Genomic DNA, 17,063 nt, shown 5'->3' with positions numbered 1-17,063 from the left:
GAGAGAAAAGGAATGGGGGAACCTGAAGGAAGCCTCTAAGCACAAGAGAGCCAAAATCAAAGAACTTCCCAGACAAGGTGAACGAAGATGGTTTCCAAATGCCTCTAACATGTTCACCTGTCAGAGATGGTCACATCAGCAATCACGATTCTGCTTGAGCCAGGCTGAGTAACGGAACCTTTGTGTGTACTGTCCCCTTCACCCAGGATCACACAAGAGGAGCTTGAGCCTTGGGGATAAAGAAATAAGCCGGCCCTCTCCTTCCCCGGCCCTGGAGCAGCCCTTCAGAGACCGGTCCAACACTCTGAGTGAGAGGGCTTCGCTGCCCGTCATCCGAGACAAGTACAAGGATCTGACTGGCGAGGTGGAGGTGAAGCGCCACTTTTCCACTTTCCCTGGGGAGGTGATTGGGGGGAGGAGACCCTGCACAGCAGATGGCAAGTAGATCCTCAGAGGTCAAGGCTGGAAGCTCTAGCCTGGAATGAACATGTTCCCTGTGTGTTTCAGCCTCTGAAAGTTGTGGCTAAAGTTGAAATTATTGGTGGGACTTTGCAAAGAGAGAAGCATTTAAGAAAATCTTTTCAAAGCTTACATTTTATTATTCTACTGAATTTTAAAGCATCAAAACAGGAAGAGAGGAGAAATGTTTTGGATTCTTTTTTTTTTTTTTTTCGAGACAGGGTTTCTCTGTATAGCCCTGGCTGTCCTGGAACTCACTTTGTAGACCAGGCTGGCCTCGAACTCAGAAATCCACCTGCCTCTGCCTCCCGAGTGCTGGGATTAATTCTGTCTGTGGTATCTTAAACACCCTGTTTCTTTCGATGCATACAAGTGCACACACACATACACCTGCACACACAGCAGTGACCTGTGGAATGAGTTAAGCTGTGGTTTCATCCTGTCGGGTTTTTGTTTTAAAAGAGCTTCATGTAGGCCCTGATTGGCCTAGAATTCTCTCTTTAGACCAGGCTGGCCTTAAGCTCACAGTGATCCTGCCTCTGCCTCCCAAGTGCTGGGATTTCAGGGGCACCCACACATGGCTGGAAGCTGTGGTGTGACCCGAGCTCCTGCACTAGACACCTTCACATCCCTGTGGAGTAACTGCATAAAAGTTCACACTGCCACTCACTGGAACAAACGAGGCAACATTTACACAGAAATGTTGCAAAATGCTCTAAAATAGGTCCTTTGTGTTCATATTTCTTGCATCCTAGTAGATTTAAAATAACTGTTTTTGCCAGCATGCTTTCAGTAGAAAGGAGTCTTCCATGCCCTTTGTAGTGAGATGATCATGAACAGAGGACCCCGAGCCTGCCTGTTGAACCCGGTTCCTTTTTTCAACCCACAGGAAAATGAGAGATATGCGTATGAGTGGCAGAGATGCCTAGGGAGCGCCCTGGATGTGAGTATCTGGTCCTGTGCGTCTGAGCACTCCTGCGTCTTTTGTCTTCTCCTTGGTTCCTCAGAATGAATGCATGCAAACATGAGGCGTGCCTACTTCCATCACCAGGCAGAGCATGAAAATCAATCATGTGGGGATCTTGGGGAGGTGGCTTAGTAGTTAAGAGCACTGGCTGCTCTTCTGGAGGACACAGGTTCAATTCCCAGCACACACATGGCAGCTTATATCTGTAACTCCAGTTACAGGGACCCAACATCCTCACACAGGCATACATCCAGCTAAAATTCCAATGCACATAAGATAAAATTGAATAATTTATTTAAAAAAAGAAAGAAAGAAAATCATGCATCCTTTAGTTTACTACTAAGTAGTAGACACTGGCTCATTTGTCAGCTGTCCCCTTATCTGTCACTGCATTTCAGAAGTAGCAAAATGATATCATCATTACCTCTGGCCTATATGAAAATAATATTTAAAGAACTAAGAGCCTGCCTCCCCTCGCCCCTCCCCCTTCCCCTTTCCTTCTTCCTTCCTTCCTTCCCTCCATCCCTCCCTCCCTTCAAAGTTTCAATTCTTAGGTTTGTCTCTGCATGGGCACGTGCACACACTGGCTGGGCCCTGCTTTTCATGCTGGTTGGGTTTTCTCCTAGTGGGGAGTTGATGGACAGCAACCTTTCTTGGTTGTGTAAGATGATGTGATTTCATTTCTTGTAGGTCATTAAGAAGGCAAATGACACCTTAAACGGCATTAGCAGCAGTGCTGTTTGCACAGAAGTTATCCAGTCAGCTCAAGGCATGGAGTATCTTCTAGGTGTGTTCTTTGATGTTTCACAAAGTCAAACCGTGGCATAGTGTATTAGTATGAATGTCCGTTCCCGGTAGATATTTTAGGTTTCCCACTATATACAGCCTCAATAATAGTTGCATTCACAAGTAGAACACGGAAGTCACAGCAGTAGCAGCTACCTTACTTGAAGTCTCTGTAGTGAAGTTTTCAGGTCTTTGTTTTATATATATATATCAGTGTAAACTCTTATCTGTTGGGGCTGAGGAGATAGCTCAGTGGTTAAGAGTGCCTACTGCCTTTGCAGAGGACCAGCGTTCAGTTCCCTGCACCCATGTTGGTTGTCTCACAAGTGCCTGAAAATCTAGCTCCAGGGGATCCAAGGGACTATTCTGGCCTGTACCAGACCCTGCACACACATGGCTGTGTAGACCAGGCTAGCCTGAAAACTCAGATCTGCTTGCTTCTTTGTTCCTATTGCTAGGATTAAAGGTGTGTGCCACCGAGGCTGGGCATGGTGGCGCACGCCTTTAATCCCAGCACTTGAGAGGCAGAGGCAGGCAGATTTCTGAGTTCGAGGCCAGCCTGGTCTACAAAGTGAGTTCCAGGACAGCCAGGGCTATACAGAGAAACCCTGTCTCGAAAAAAACAAACAAACAAACAAACAAAGGTGTGTGCCACCAGGCTTGGCAATTATAAATTGCCAAAAATAATAAATTATATTTGTTATATAATTTTAAAAATTGAAATTTCTAGCACATAGAATCCCAGCAATGTTTTATTAAAAAAAAAAAAAAAAAAAGCTTAAGGATTCAGCATGAATTACTCTATGATGACATTAACATTTAGATTCCTTAAAACTTTATACCATTTTTAATCAATTAATGAGATTCCCCTGATTCACCTAAAACTCATAAAGAAACCTTAACTAAAAAGCCGAATAGCTCACACAATGTCTTATGCTCACTAGAGACTGTTGTGAACCTTCTACAGTGCTTACCTGTTTCTTCCTGTCACCCATCCTTTGGGAGGCTGCTGTTACTGACTTAACTTGAGGCACAGGGAGGTTCATAACTTGTTCCAGGATACATGGATGGTAAGAGGTGGAGCAGGGACCAGAATCCATGTTCCTACTTGAAAGCTATACTGCAGACTGGGCAGCACAGTGGTCTGGTGACTGCCACATTGGAGGCCTGGGGATGTGTCTAGTTACCATCTGAAAATGAGTGGGTGCTTACTTAGCGCGTTCTTGCTTGCAGCGTTTGACGTGATTAAAGACTGCAGGAAAAGAACCATTCCAGCAGATCAAGAAGGCTCATACCTTCCTTGTTTGAATGAGAGTGGCCCCCATAGACTCATAGATTTGAATATTTGGCCTCCAGTTTGTGGAACTGTTTGAGAAGGACTCAGAGGTGTGGCCTTGTTGTAGAAGGTGTGGTGAGGGGTGGGGGGCTTTCAGGCTTCAGAAGATTCCTGCCGTTCCCAGGATGCTCTCTGCCTCCAGCTTGCAGTTTGAGATACGCTTTCTCAGCTACTCCTGCCACCATGCCCAATGAAACCCTTTCTTCTGTAAGTTGCCTTGGCCACGGTGTTTGATCACAGCAGTAGAAAAGTAACCAATTCATATCTCTACTCACAGCCTTGCCTCTGTGCAGTTGTTCCTCCTAATCAAGTCATCAACAAGCCCCAGTACGTTGTCCCTGCCTGCTTTTCCCATGCCTGCCTAACTCTCTCCTCTCTCCCCATCAGGTGTGGTGGAAGTATACCGTGTAACCAAGCGTGTGGAGCTGGGCATAAAAGCCACTGCGGTGTGCAGTGAGAAACTCCAGCAGTTGCTGAAGGACATCGATAAAGTGTGGAACAACTTAATCGGCTTCATGTCACTTGCCACACTCACAGTAAGCCTGTTCATCAGTTGCTTCTCAGCCCTGTTTTGAAGCAGAGAGTTTATTCTTGCAAAGCACTTATCAGAGGACCAGTGCGCCAACTGGGTTGTGTTGTGCCGAAGCAGGTCTCACATAGCAGTCCCAGACGGGCCTTGAAGAGTTCCAGGACCCACTGTACCTTGGAAGATAGACATGTAGGACAAAATCTTTATCTGTTTATTGAGAGAGAGATAGAGAGACAGAGACAGATAGAGACAGAGAGAGAATTTGTGTGCGTGTGTTCGTGTGTGCACGAGCGCAGGTCAGAGAACATCCATGTCTGCTCTCACTTTCTGACTTGTCTGAGACAGGGTCTCAGTTGTCAGCCCCTGTGCACACAAGGATGGCCCACAAGCTTCTGCAGGGTCTTCAGCCTGCTCATCATAGCTAGGAGTGCAGACAAGTGGCTTTATCACTCTGAGCTCCATATTGGTCTAGGGATTGAACTCCTGTCCCCACACTCACACAGCCAGCACTTTGCCCACTGAGCCTTCCCAGTGCCAGTCCTTCTTGATTCTTACACATGCAAGTTTTGCCAGAAAGTACTGGTTTGAGTCCATCCCCTCACACTTGACCTGTTTATGCCCCATTGCGTTCTTCAGAAAGCTGTGTGGAAGACCGTCATGTGATGTGCGTTCACCACTATAATTATTTTCCTTGGACTCATTTTTTTCCATGTTATGAGTAGCTCTACTTTGAATAAACAGATGACTAGATCCCCTCTGGGTGTTGCAATCTACCAACGCAGATGAAGAAGGCCAGAGTGTGCACACATGCATGCAGTCTGCATGGCTGCTGCAGCATTTTCCAGGTAGCATTTAAGTTCATGAGAGGCCTGGCTGTATTCTAAGTCACTTACTAGTCCTCCAGTTAACCTGCGACCCTCTGAGCTGCAGAAGGGAGGAATTCTTAGTGCTCTCAGCTGACAGCCTGGTGGTTGCTGGCTGCCCGTTATGTCCTAAACAGCAAACCTCACTATCGTTTCGTTGCTTCTGGTTTTGCATCATTAAAGTAAAGTGAAGGGCCAGAGAGATAGCACTGCCCTGGTTTGTTTGCTTTGTTTGGTTTGGTTAGGTTTTTTTTTTTCCCCCCTTTGGTGGTGCTAAGGATGGACCTCAAGGCCCATGAAGGCTAGAGAAGTTATCTGGTACTGAGCCACACACCTCTACCTAGCTCTTTTCTTTCTTTCTCTTTTTTAAAAAAGCCCTTATCAATCTATTCTTTGTGCAAGTACCTGACTGGTCCTCGCAAACCATAGATCTGACTGTTTCATTTAAATCCCATTTAAAATCCTGCAGGGGGCCCCTTCAGTCCAGCCCTTCCTGGGTGGGTGCCTTCGGCCCATCTCTCTCCAGATCTCATGATGCTTACCTCATTACTTTCTTTTCCTGTTGTTCTAACAAGATGCTTCATCGGAAGAAGGGGTGTTTGGCTCTCCGACTGTGGTGTCCTTCATAGCAGAGAAGGTGTGGCATTGAGAGCTCATCTAGCTCTGGTGGGAGCTTGAGACTGCGGATCTCCTTGTGTTGGCAGACAGGAATGACATGGTGATCTGTGGATGCTGGCCCTCCCCCTTGCTGTCACCCATCTTCTACTGTGCTGACTTCCATGGTTCACTGTGTTCACAGCATAAAGATAAACCTGATCGTCAGGGAAAGCTTGGTTACTGCTGCCAGTGATATCAGGAAGGACTTCTCCTGGCACCTCTTGGGCTCCACCTGAACCCAGTACTTGAGAGGTAGCCCTGTAAGCACCAAGTGTGTCAGGGGACTCATACATCCAGAATCATTGCACTTTGGTGTAAACATCTCTACTTGCTCTAAATGTAAAATCACCAGAAGCTAGCAAAGTGCAGAGCACTGTCCTTCAGGTAAAAGAGAAAAATTGGAAACCGCCTGAAAGCTAGAGCTGGTGAAGTAACACATGCGGCCCTTCAGTCAAGGTGTTATGGGCATTTTGTCAGGAAGCACTTGTGAAATAACAGACCTGTCAACACACGGCTAGGAGGCAGGCTGCCAATGATAAAATCCCATGTTTATTATAAGTATTTTGTCGTTCTCAACAATCTTTAGTGGATACTTGTTGCATTTGTAATGAGAAGTAAATCTTTGCTCTGGTAGAAATTTTTTTCACACACTCAAACCCTTTCCCAAAACCCCCTTTGGTGCCGTGGCCACTTCTCCTTCAGCCGTCTGGGTTATCCAATTGGCCAAACTGTGCATCAGGTTTTTCATGTGCATTTAATCTACACAGCAACTTGCCTTCTTTCCTCTGTCATCTTCCTATCCTGAGGCAGGGAAGTGCGAGAGGCATCAGGCATGCTCTGTGCTTCTTCCTATCCTGAAAAGGATGATGAGGCGGGGACACCAAAGCTATGCAAAGCTTTCACTGGGGATGAAAGCTTGAGAATAATGTTAACGAGAAAAGCCCCAGGAGCTTGTCGTGGCGCACTGTGAGCCTCAGGTCTGGACCTGCCCTTGACATACCTCTCAAGATGGCGGTGCAATGTACGGGCCTCCCACTTGGCATTTAGAGTTGAGGGTTCCTTGTTTTATTGGGAGTCAGTCCTCGGTGAGCATTGAAAGCTAGGTCTCTATCCTTCCTTCCAGTCAGCCCTCCTCTGCTGGCCTTGCTGGAGAAAGCTGACTGGATCAGAAAGCCCTGAGCTCTTAGAAGTGAAAGTGTCCCTGAAGCCTCAGAGCATCATCCAAGCTCATCCTGTACCTGTCCGTCCACGCAGGGTGAGGAATGACTGCAAGCATCCAGACAGGTTACTCACCGGCGTTCTGTCACTGGGGGCAGTAGGACCCATTTCCCTTCATCTTCTCCAACTCCCAGGCTCCTGGGTCCTGCCACTGTTCATGCAAAGGACTTGTCTTCTAGGCTCTGCTCTGTCACTCCAGGCCACTTTTGAGTTCACACACAGTAAAATGTAAAAACTTCAGTAACATTGCACCATGAGTTGAGTTGCTGCCCTTCTGCTGAGTTTGACAAAAGCCCCGTCTATATCGCCTGTGCCCTGTCACTATGTGAACTAGTTCATCCCCCAAGACAACTTCCTCATCCCAGTCTCTCCAGGTTTTCACACCAAGCATCACTTGTGTCCAGGCTTTTTAATTTTTTTAATGATTTATTTTTATTTTATGTGTGTTAGTGTTTTGCATGCATGTATGTTTGTGCCAGGGTGCTGGGTCCGCTGGAACTATTGTTATAGGCAGCTGTGAGTTCCCATGTGGGTGTGGGAATTGAACCTTGGTCCTCTGGGAACAGCAGCCAATGCTCTTTAACCGATAAGCCATGTCCAGCCCTTGTCCAGAGTTTTAAAAAGAAGACATGGAGTTTGATTTTGTTACTTTGAAAGAAGTTTGTGGCCCATTTACCTAGTAGGTTCTGCCCCATTCACATCTGATGACTAATTCTACAGGGCCAAAATGTGAGGTAAATGGAGAAGGGGCTCCACAGTCATGCCTTCTCAGACTCTGCTTGCAAGCATTCACTCGCAGCCCCCACATCTAGACTCTCGAGGGTAACTGGCCTGCCTTTTCAGCCATGTGTAATGGCACAGCTTCCCTGTCTCACCCGTGTCTGGATGCAGGCAGAGTATATGTGAGCACAAGCACTCACTTCCTAACTAGCCATGCTCTTTGGCTACAGTTGCTTTTTTTTTTTTTTTTTTTTTTTCTAAAACAGATTGTTGTGACACAACAATGATAACAATGATGATTCAGACACTTTCCTAGACTAACATGTCATTTCCTCTTGAGAATAGGTGAATGGGTCCTCAGTCTATAAACCTTAACTCGAAGTTCCCACTGCAGGAGGAAAGGCATGGATCCCACAGAAATATAACGTGCGGGTTGTCACAAACAAGTCCTTACTGCAACAGAACCAACAGAGAAAGCCATATAACGTCGATAGCATAAAACCCACACATCTGAGTCCTTCAGTCCAGCAGCAATGCAACCCTGCAGACCCAGCAGCTCTGGGTGAGGCGCAAAGCCAGCAGGTCGCTCATTACTAGACAGGGGTGGGCTTGACGGAGTACAGAAGATTTGAGCTCAGCTTTTGTTTGATTTGGGTGAATAAGCTCCTGAAGGGACCGCATTTCCATTCAGAGCCCCTTCGCTCTTAATACAATTGGCAATACAGATGGCTACCATTCATGTTTGCAACTAGGACCCTATGATGGTCTGAATGAAAATGGCCCCACGGGCTCATAAGGGATGACACTATTTGAAAAGATTAGTACAGTAGCCTTGGTAGAGTAGGTATAGCCTCTTTGGAGGAAGTGTGTCACTGAGGGTGCGTTTTGAGGTTTCAAATGCTCAAGCCAGGCCCAGTGTCTCTCTTGCTGTTGTCCTGCTGATCTTGATATAGAAGTCTCAGCACTGTGTCTGCCTGCATCCCGCCATGATGACAATGGACTGAAACTCTGAACCTGTAACATAACTTATAAGAGTTGCCGTGGCCATGGGGTCTTTTCACAGCAGTAGAACATTAAGACAGAGCTGCTTCACATTATACTACATTCTTCACTTCCATTCTCACTGAATCCACGTAATAACCTATGAGGTCAGTGTCATCTCCATTTCTTTTTTAAAATATCTCTGTTTGTGTGTGTGAGAGAGAGAGAGGCAGGCAGGCAGACAGACAGACTGACAGACAGGAGTGTGGGAGTATGTGCGTGCCATGGCGTGCAGGTGGAGGTCAGAGACAGTTTTAGGATTTGTTTTTCACTGCCTGCCTTACTGAGGCAGGCTCGCTCTCCCTTGTTCTGCTGCTGCACTGTGAACTCCAGGCTAGAGCAAGCTTCTGAGAGAGTGTCCTGTCTCTGCTTCCCACCTCACGATAGGACTGCTGGGATTCAGGCTCTCACCACCACACTGAGCCTTTTGAGGCTTCCAGGGTTAAACACAAGTAGTCATTACACAAGAGGAGCACTGCTACCTGCATCTCCCTGGCCCATAACGTTCGTTTCTATAGGGGAAGAAATCAAGGCTCAAGAACATCAAAATTTAATTGAAACTATTAAAATCTGGATTTTTTAATCTATCTCGCTCGCTCAGTGGCAGTCCGTATGTTTACTGTGTTGTCTCGTTTTATCGTGTTTTTGAGCATGTGCTTTGTATACTTGCAGCCTCCATTAGATAGATTCCCCAGCTCCCCCCAAAGAGACAAGAACAGAAACAAACAGTAAAGCACCCGCTGCACTGCTTTTCCCTCCTAAAGAAGCCCCACGTGGAGTGTGCATCATTCCGGTGCTCAGTAAAGCAAAGTGCAGAGTCTCAGCATCAAAATGTCACTTCATATCATATGAATGTTTCATAGCAAAAAAAAAAAACCAAAACTCTTTAAAGCTCAGAGTGACTGTGGACTAAAGCTCCCTCTTGTGGTAGAGGCAGGCGTTTCTCTATGGGAAAGGCTGTATATTTTCGTGTTGTTAGGGATGCTTTGATGGTCAGATTCCAGTGAGGTAGGGATGTTGTAATGGCCAGATTCCAGTGAGGCAAGGACACTCTGATGGCCAGGCCTGAGAGGAGGTCAGCTAAGCTTTTATCTCTTGGATGTGTTAGATCAAAGAAATGGTTCTGCCCTGGGAAGCAAATATTTGGCATATAAAACCTAATAGAAGAAAAAGGACAGTTTTTCTCCAGGTCTGTGGCCAGCTAGAAGTCACACAGACCCTTTGATTCCGCTGTTCATCCAGCATGGTATGGCTCTTTCAGTAATTCCTCCCAGGGTGAAGAAATGGCAATCTCAGAGTGTTTACTTCTGCAGTGCTATGGAACTCTCAGGAGAACAGTGTGCTTTGATGACAGCATCCCCCACACCCTGCTCTTCTTGCAAGCACCATGCTTTAAAGATGGCATCTTTACTGTGTCCTCAGCTGATGACACGCCATGTGACCCCAGCACCTGTGTCATCGTCCATGCTACTTCATGTGGCAATAAGAACTTCCCAGGCAGGATCATTGAGTTCAGGGTGTGTGCTTGAGGAAATGACCCTGAATCAGCTGGGTGGGCCCCGTGTCATCACAGTGTCCTGACAGGAAGTAGTGGGGTAAGAGTGAAGATGATGTGACAGTGGAAATGGAGAGAGGGTGGCTGATGCTCCCAGAGCCAGGAATGCACAGTACTGGACATTTCTAGAGGTGACCTCTAAAGCTATAAATGCAAGGAAAGAGATTCTCTCCTCCAGAGCTCCAGAAGGCACGAGTGCTGCCAGTCCACTGCAGACGTCTACCCTCTGACTTCTGGGCTGTAAGAGTAAAGCCTTGTTCCTTTTAAAATTTTATTTATGTTTATTTTTATTTATGTTTAATTTTTTGTTTCGTATATATGTCTGTGTGAGGATGTCAGATCTTGGAGTTACAGACAGTTATGAACTGCCATGTGGTTGCTGGGATTTGAACTCCAGTCCTCTGGAAGAGTGGTCAGAGCCCTTAACCACTGAGCAATTTCTCCAGCCCAAAGCCATGTTCTTTTAAGCCATTAAGTGTTGGATAATTTGTTACAGCATCAAGGACAGTAGTGTACAAAGCACTGACCAGGCGAATGCTCCACAACTAGAATTGCTTCTGGAGCCCGTGTCTAGGTTTTCATCTGTCAGAGTAGACTGGGTTATGCTGAGGTAACAGACATCTCTTTCCAATCTTAGTGTTCTCAAGCAAGCAGGCCTTCTTTATTGTTTAAGCCTCATGTCCATCTCAAGACAGAGAGGCTGTGTAGCCTGTCCTCACTCAGCACCCAGGTTCACTCCCTACACCGCATGGAATGTAGCTAGGCACCCACGAGGGTCAAGGGAATATGAAAAATAGCCTATGAGTTTTATTATGATTTTTATATGTATGGGTGTTTTGCCTGTATGTATATCTGTGCACCACATGCCTGGTGCCCAGGAAAGCCAGGAGAGGAAGTCAGAGTCCCTGGAATGAGTTACAGATATTTGTTAGCCACAATTCAGGTACTGGGAATTAAGCCCTCTGGAAGAGCAACCAGTGCTCTTAACCTTTGAGCCTACAGATTGATTTCAAAGGCTTCCTTCCAGCAGTGTCATACATGACTCACTGGCCATGCAGGTGACACAGCTATGTCAGCCGTGCGAGTGACATAGCCCTGCCTAATCTCAAGGAGGCTAAAAAGCTTTTCATATCAGTTGTCCAGGGAGAATGTGAATGTTGGCAAAGAGCACTGCCTGCCACCAGACTCTTTCTCTAATGCTCATTTTCTTGCACACCACAGTAGATGTGTATCACTGCTAAGCACCCAGGCTTTTACCTTCCAGCTGACTCTGGGACTTGGCTCTGTAAGCAGGACAAATATAACACATTCCCTTAAACTATCTGCCCACAACTCCTTTCTACCTGAAGAATTTTTATGTATATAAGTACATAAGATAGATATGAAATCAAATGTTTACTGCTAGTAAATCATGAAGACACTTATTTTAAATCATCTTTTGGTAAACATGTGATTTTATTAATTATTACAGACATAAGCAAGCTTGCATACTAGCAGGATAAATGTGGCCCTTTATGTTCCATAAAGAATTCTGTCTGGGCTGAATGTCTGATTCTACAGGATAGAGTAGAGAGCATTTTCATTTTTCATAGTTGATCAATATTTTGACTTATTAATTGTCAGTGCTGAGAAACTTCTCATAAACATGAGGTACAAAATGGCCGAAGTATGTTTTAAGGCTATCTTATAAATTTTTAGAGATTCTATAATAGGTAGGGTATGCACACCTTAATCCCAGCATATGCAAAGGATAGTAGATGTCTATAAGTTTGAGGCTAGCTTGATCTATATAATGAGTTCTAGGTTAGCCAGGGCTATATAAGGCTGTATGTTTGTTTTAACAAAACAAAACAAAACAAACAAAAAGAAACAACAAAAATGAAATGCTATGCTAATCCCAAGCCAAAATTCATTTAATTTTTTAAAAATTAAACTCAAGTCAGCAATTTAACAACAATTTTAAGTCAAACTGTGACAAAAGGAAAAGAAAGATACACTGATTTGCTACTTGGATGCTAAACAGTGGCAGCAGAAAGATATTAAAGTCTGTTTTCTGTAGCCCAAGGATTTTACTCTATAAAAAACAGAAAGCTCTGTTCATAGGGTAAGAGCTCTGCAATTCACAGCAGCATCTGGGGTCTGAGCAGGATGCCGGAGGCCACACTCACTGGTGTGCAGTGAATGGCATGAGCAGTATAAGCTGTATGTTGTATGTCCAGCGCGAGGGCTGCAGTGACATCATAAGATGCCGAGGAGTGCTGCCAGAATACCTCAGTTCCTTAGCACGAAACTCTGTTCAGAATTCGGTGGCTGCAAATTCAGAGTCCTTCTACCACTGCCAGCTTTCTGTAGCTCCCATATTAAATTAAGTGGCCCCATCTTGCAGGTCACAACCCACAGTTTAAGAAGCTGGGGTCCAGGACTAGAGAAATGGTTCAGCAGTTAGGAGCACTTGCTGTTAGTCTTAGTCCGGATTCTATTGCTGTGAAGAGACATCATGACCACTGCAGCTCTTATGACAGAAAGCATTTAATTGGGGCTGGCTTACAGTTCCAGAGGCCATTGTGTTCATGGTGGCAAGCCTAGCAGTATTCAGGCAGACATGGTGCTAGAGAGGAGGCTGCAAGTCTTACATCTGGATCCACAGACAGGAGGAAGAGGGAGACTCAGGGCCTGGCTTGGGCTCTTGACACCTCAAAGACGTACTGAGTGACATACTTCCTCCAACAAGGCCACTCCTCCTCCTAATCCTCAAATGTGCCACTTCCTGATAATCAAGCATTCAAATATATGAGCCTATAGGGACCATTCTTCCTGAAGCCACCACACTGCTCCTGAAGAGGGCCTGGGTTTAATTCCCAGCCCCAGCACGGCAGTTAACAAACGCCTGTAACTTCCGTTCCAACAAATCTGATCCTCTCTTCCAGCCTCCAGTGGCACTAGACACATGTGGTATACAAAGTCGTGGGCAAAACCCTCATACACACTTATTTAAAAATAAGTAATTTTTAAAAAGCTGGTATATATAATGCAACTATGTTTCAATCTTTACTAAATATATGAAATACTTGCCAGTCAAAGGTCAGTTTACAGTGTGTTGTAGCAGGTATAGCTTAGAGTTGTGGTCATTGATCAGTATCATGTTGCTACTGGACATTACAATATAATCCTGTGCTTATGGCTGTGTGTTTAAGAGGGCTAATTTTGTTCATTTCGTTTGATTTTTGTTTTTCAAAACAGGGTTCCTCTGTGTAACCCTGGCTGTTCTGAAACTTACTTTGTAGACCAGGCTAGCCTTGATCTCAGAGATCCGCCTGCCTCTGCTTCCTGAGTGTTGGGATTAAAGGCATGCGCCACCACTGCCTGCCTAAGAAAGCTAATTGTTATCATTTGAAAGATTACTTTAATCACAGGGTAATTATGCAAAGTCCACCGTTCTCATGGCACATTGCAGTGTGCCCCTTTCATTTGCTTTCCTGGGCTCCCCTCATAAATAGATGTTCAAGGGACTTTATTAATTTGACTGATTTCAAGTCTTATGGTTTCCCCACATTGTAATTATTTCTCCAATAGTCCCTGATCCAGTAACATGATGTCAAACTGTCCCTGATGCTCAGGACTAGGGTGTTGAAACCAGAGCAGTCTTGGATAAATGGGGACAGCTCCTCATCTAGAGTAGCGGTTCTGAACAGTATAACCACCAGGTAGTTCTGTTGCTGGGCAGTTCTTCCCAGCTCCATGTTTAATGATGTCACACAGCAAGCATGAGAATCAGCCATGATAGGGTACTTACAATAAGGAAGTCAAAGTGTATCGCTGGGGCTCGACTTACTATTCTGCTGGCCGTTTACAGTTAAGAAAGTGGCTGAGAAGCCGGGCGGTGGTGGCGCACACCTTTAATCCCAGCACTTGGGAGGCAGAGGCAGGTGGATTTCTGAGTTCAAGGCCAGCCTGGTCTACAAAGTAAGTTCCAGGACAGCCAGGGCTACACAGAGAAACCCTGTCACAACCCCCCCTCCAAAAAGAAAGAAAGAAAGAAAGAAAGAAGCTGAGAGAAATGGTGATAATGCAGACCCTAAAGCTGTCTAAAGCCTTCACCTGTGACCAGCACAGAAGCTGAGAAATGACTGTTCACCAAGGCTTTGGCCAGTGAAGTTTTCAAAATGTTTTTGTTGTTTCAGTTTAGTCTTAAGTCTAATTAGGGCCAGAGAAGATGGCTCAGTGGTTAAAAGCACTGGCTGCTCTCAAAGAGAGGACCCAGACTCAATTCCCAGCATCCACCTAGTTAATACCTCACAACTAGTTCCAGGGGATCCGACGCCCGTTCCTGGTGACTATGGGCGCAACCTGAACGTGGTGCACAGAAACGCAGGCAAACACCCACCATACATATGAAAATTATTAAAATGTAAATCACCAACATTCATGCCAGTATTATATGTGAAAACAAACAAAAGTTGACTATGAATCCAAAAAGGTGTGCAAAAATGAAGAAGTATATGTTCTATGGAATTCATTTGGCAATATGGAATTTACAGTGACATGAACATACATTCTCGGCTGCTGTTTTAGTTTTCCAGTGTTTTGGTTGGTTGGTTGGTTGGTTGGTTGGTTGGTTGGTTGGTTGGTTGGTTTTGGATGTTTTTAAGAGGATGTCTCACTCTGTAGCCCCAGCTGGCCTGGAACTCTCTCTGCAGACCAGGCTGGCCTCCAACTCACAGAGACCTGCCTGCCTCTGCTGGAATTAAGGTTCTGTGCCACAAGGCCTGGAAAATATTCAGAATATTTTTGTCCATGCCTAAAGTTCATTCTATCTCTTTCATAGTCAACCCTGATCTGATTCTAAAAGCCACCGCTGCCCTGATTTTCATAGCCAGAGATTTCTTTGTTTTAATACTTTATGAATATGAAGTGATATCAAACGTTAGCATTCTTGTGTCTGGCTTGCTTAGTAGCATAATATTGAAATGTAGCCGTGTTGATCAAATATCACTTTGCTCCCTGGCTGAGTAATAGTCTATTGTATCAACATGCCACTACTTGTTTATCCATTTTCTTATTACTAGACATTTGTTAGTGCCAGATTTGGCTAATATGGATACAGTTGCTATGAATGGTTTGGTTTTGGGTTTTTTTTTTTTTTTTTTTGGAACAAGATTTGTTGACATATATTTTCCTTTCTCTTGGATAAATATCTAGAAATGAAACTGCGAGCTCATACTGCAAATGCATATTTAATCTTTAAGAAATTGACAGGTGTTTTCAAAACTAAGGCCCGCCCCTTTAATCACTGCACTGCACTCGCCATAGCTCACGGAATTTTGTTGGTTGTTTGTCCATTTGCAGAAGGATAAGCTAGATAACGCCTGTGAAGAGCTGAGTATGGCGCTTAGCCTACGTGTGCCCAGCCGGCCGTTCCTCCATTCACTGGCCCTGGCTGCTGACTCTCGGATCTCTCCTAGCATTCGCTGGGCTGTAGGTCCCCAGCACCTGCACTTCTGACCTTGCCAGCTCCAACTCAGCCTGAACCAAACTATTCCCCCCTCTGCCCTGGGGCTTACAGTGAAGCTTCTCATCTGCCCAAGCCTCCCTGCTTCCATCCATAGCCTGCACATGCCCAGGGCCTGTAGATTCTGCCCCCATAACAGCCCTTGCCATGAGTCCTCCTCCCTTCCCCCTTTGCTGAGATCTAATTGAAGCCTCTCCCTGTGGACTGCCACCCCCAGTCTCTTGCTGACACTGCAGGAGAAGGTTGGTGCCAGTGATGTGTGCTTGGTCCTGTTCCTTTCTGGATCCTTGATGTTCTCGCCTCCTCTCCTCTCCCTCACCTTGGCTCATCTCCCACCCTTGACTTCTTCTCGTAGCTGGACTTTTGCTTAGATGTCCGTGTCATGCTGCTGTGTGTCAATCATCCTTCCCTTCTCCCTCCTTTCTCTTGGCCCATCAGCCCATCACCCCACTGACCTTCACCTCGCACTGCATCATCAATACTCAGGCAGGATGATTGTGAGTTCCAGGAAGCACTCTCTTGGCTAAATGCCTCTGTTGAGTGCCTGGACACTCAGTACTTACCCCCAAATAAGTACTGTAGCACTACCGACCCTGCATTGCTCCACACCTCCTCACTCTACTCTAGACCATGAGGTCCCCAAGACTAGGGAGCAAGCAATTTCTTCCCATGGGCATTTGCTAGCAGCCAGGACATAGCAGCTGCTCAGCAGATTTTTGGAAACCAAGCACTGTGTCGTTAGTTGACTTAATTTTATAGTTGACCTATGTAGTATTTGAAACTGCTATGTCCTTACCTATCTTTCCTGTCATCCTCAGCCAGATGAGAATTCACTGGATTTTTCCTCCTGTATGTTACGGCCCGGGATCAAAAACGCTCAGGAGCTGGCTTGTGGAGTGTGTCTCTTAAATGTGGACTCCAGGAGCCGGGTAAGTTCTGGCCTTCCTCCTTCAAGGGCCATTGTTCATCCCTAACGTGATTTAAGGGGCAGCCACATGTAGCCCCCTTCACAAGTGCTGTGACCAGAGGTGGAGATGCTGAAGTCTAGAAAGGTCTAGAGAAGCAGATCTGTTGTTTCCACAGGGTAGTGGGGAACTGCTGAGGGGTAAACAGAGTCCTCCCTCCCTGCTGAGCATTGGATTCACCCCGGGGAGAGGGGTGGGTGGGAGTCAGAAGGCCAGGCCCTGTGGACTTACCTGGAGGCAAGAGCTGTTCCGGGGGCTTGGTTAGCTTTTTTTTTTCTTTTGACCTTATGGTTTGAACATTTCAGAAAGAAGAGACGCCTGCAGAAGAACAGCCTAAAAAAGTATGAGCCAGCTACATGTTACTTTAGTGTCTCCATCTCAGTCTTGTGTGTGAGAGGCCAACAGATAATTCTGTTGTTGTCCTGGACTGTACCAGTCGTGAATCCTCTGCTGACTCA

The 17,063-nt window shown here is 45.7% G+C and overlaps 1 protein-coding gene and 1 long non-coding RNA gene across 22 annotated transcripts in view; one reads left to right on the top strand and one right to left on the bottom strand.

Moving 5' to 3' along the window:
- The window catches only part of Synrg (synergin gamma), an 83,192-nt gene that overhangs the window by 61,456 nt on the left and 4,673 nt on the right, over nt 1-17,063 (top strand). For 14 of the 21 annotated variants that reach the window (XM_085829731.1, XM_085829726.1, XM_085829724.1 and 11 more), the window contains 6 exons: nt 207-370; nt 1,349-1,402; nt 2,117-2,213; nt 3,936-4,084; nt 16,459-16,569; nt 16,911-16,946. In XM_085829731.1, the coding sequence (XP_085685857.1) occupies nt 207-370; nt 1,349-1,402; nt 2,117-2,213; nt 3,936-4,084; nt 16,459-16,569; nt 16,911-16,946 (611 nt within the window). The remainder of the gene's footprint in view (nt 1-206; nt 371-1,348; nt 1,403-2,116; nt 2,214-3,935; nt 4,085-16,458; nt 16,570-16,910; nt 16,947-17,063) is intronic. The other 7 variants (XM_085829732.1, XM_085829728.1, XM_085829730.1 and 4 more) reach the window with 1 other exon arrangement.
- Nucleotides 12,875-17,051, bottom strand: LOC147001434 (uncharacterized). The gene is made up of 3 exons (XR_015045009.1): nt 16,837-17,051; nt 16,437-16,694; nt 12,875-13,107 (listed from the first exon to the last, which is right to left on the bottom strand). It is a non-coding gene; the product is annotated as an uncharacterized LOC147001434 (long non-coding RNA).

This window comes from Mus caroli, unplaced genomic scaffold (genome assembly GCF_978045245.1).
Source record: "Mus caroli unplaced genomic scaffold, Mus_caroli_1 scaffold_13, whole genome shotgun sequence".
Lineage (NCBI taxonomy): Eukaryota > Metazoa > Chordata > Mammalia > Rodentia > Muridae > Mus > Mus caroli.
Note: the sequence above shows the minus strand (reverse complement) of the source record. Positions and strands in the feature narration are given on the sequence as shown.